Source organism: Aptenodytes forsteri, unplaced genomic scaffold, assembly GCF_000699145.1.
Source record: "Aptenodytes forsteri isolate BGI_AS27 unplaced genomic scaffold, ASM69914v1 Scaffold474, whole genome shotgun sequence".
NCBI lineage: Eukaryota > Metazoa > Chordata > Aves > Sphenisciformes > Spheniscidae > Aptenodytes > Aptenodytes forsteri.
Window position 1 is genome coordinate 24251 of NW_008793938.1, and position 504 is coordinate 24754.

Consider the following 504-nt stretch of genomic DNA (forward strand, 5'->3'; position numbering starts at 1 on the left):
GGGGGTCCCCAGCCCCCACACGCCCCCTGGCCCCACCCCCCCCACCCCCCCACCCCGCCTGTGCCGGGCTCTGTGACCCCCCCCAGTGCCTGCCGTCACCCAGACTCCCAGCTCACCCTCCCCGGCGCACGCAGCTCCATCTCAGTGCAACCCTCGCGCCGGGGAAGGGGGGGATATGGTGATGCTCTGCTAACGAGCTCTGTGTTAATTAGCACCGTCCCCGACGTGCCGTAACCACCCCGCTCTTCTCCCCTCTAGGGCCTGCCAGGACCGCAGGGACCCAACGGCTTCCCGGGACCCAAAGGACCCCCTGTAAGTAGCGGGGTCTGTCCCCCGCCATGCACGTGAGGTGCCCCCAGCACTGCTCACCCCCTGCTCCTCTCCCTGCAGGGTCCCCCCGGCAAGGATGGACTCCCCGGGCACCCTGGGCAGCGAGGAGAAGTCGTAAGTGTGCCTGTGTCGTGTCGTCCCCCGTCCCCGGTTTGCGCTGACACCCATGTTGCC

The 504-nt window shown here is 69.4% G+C and overlaps 1 protein-coding gene across 1 annotated transcript in view; it reads left to right on the forward strand.

Moving 5' to 3' along the window:
* The window catches only part of LOC103907521 (collagen alpha-2(XI) chain), a gene marked incomplete at its 5' end in the record, with an annotated part of 18155 nt that overhangs the window by 9162 nt on the left and 8489 nt on the right, over positions 1 to 504 (forward strand). The window contains 2 exons of the mRNA XM_009289769.1: positions 259 to 312; positions 391 to 444. Coding sequence (XP_009288044.1) covers positions 259 to 312; positions 391 to 444 — 108 coding nt within the window. The remainder of the gene's footprint in view (positions 1 to 258; positions 313 to 390; positions 445 to 504) is intronic.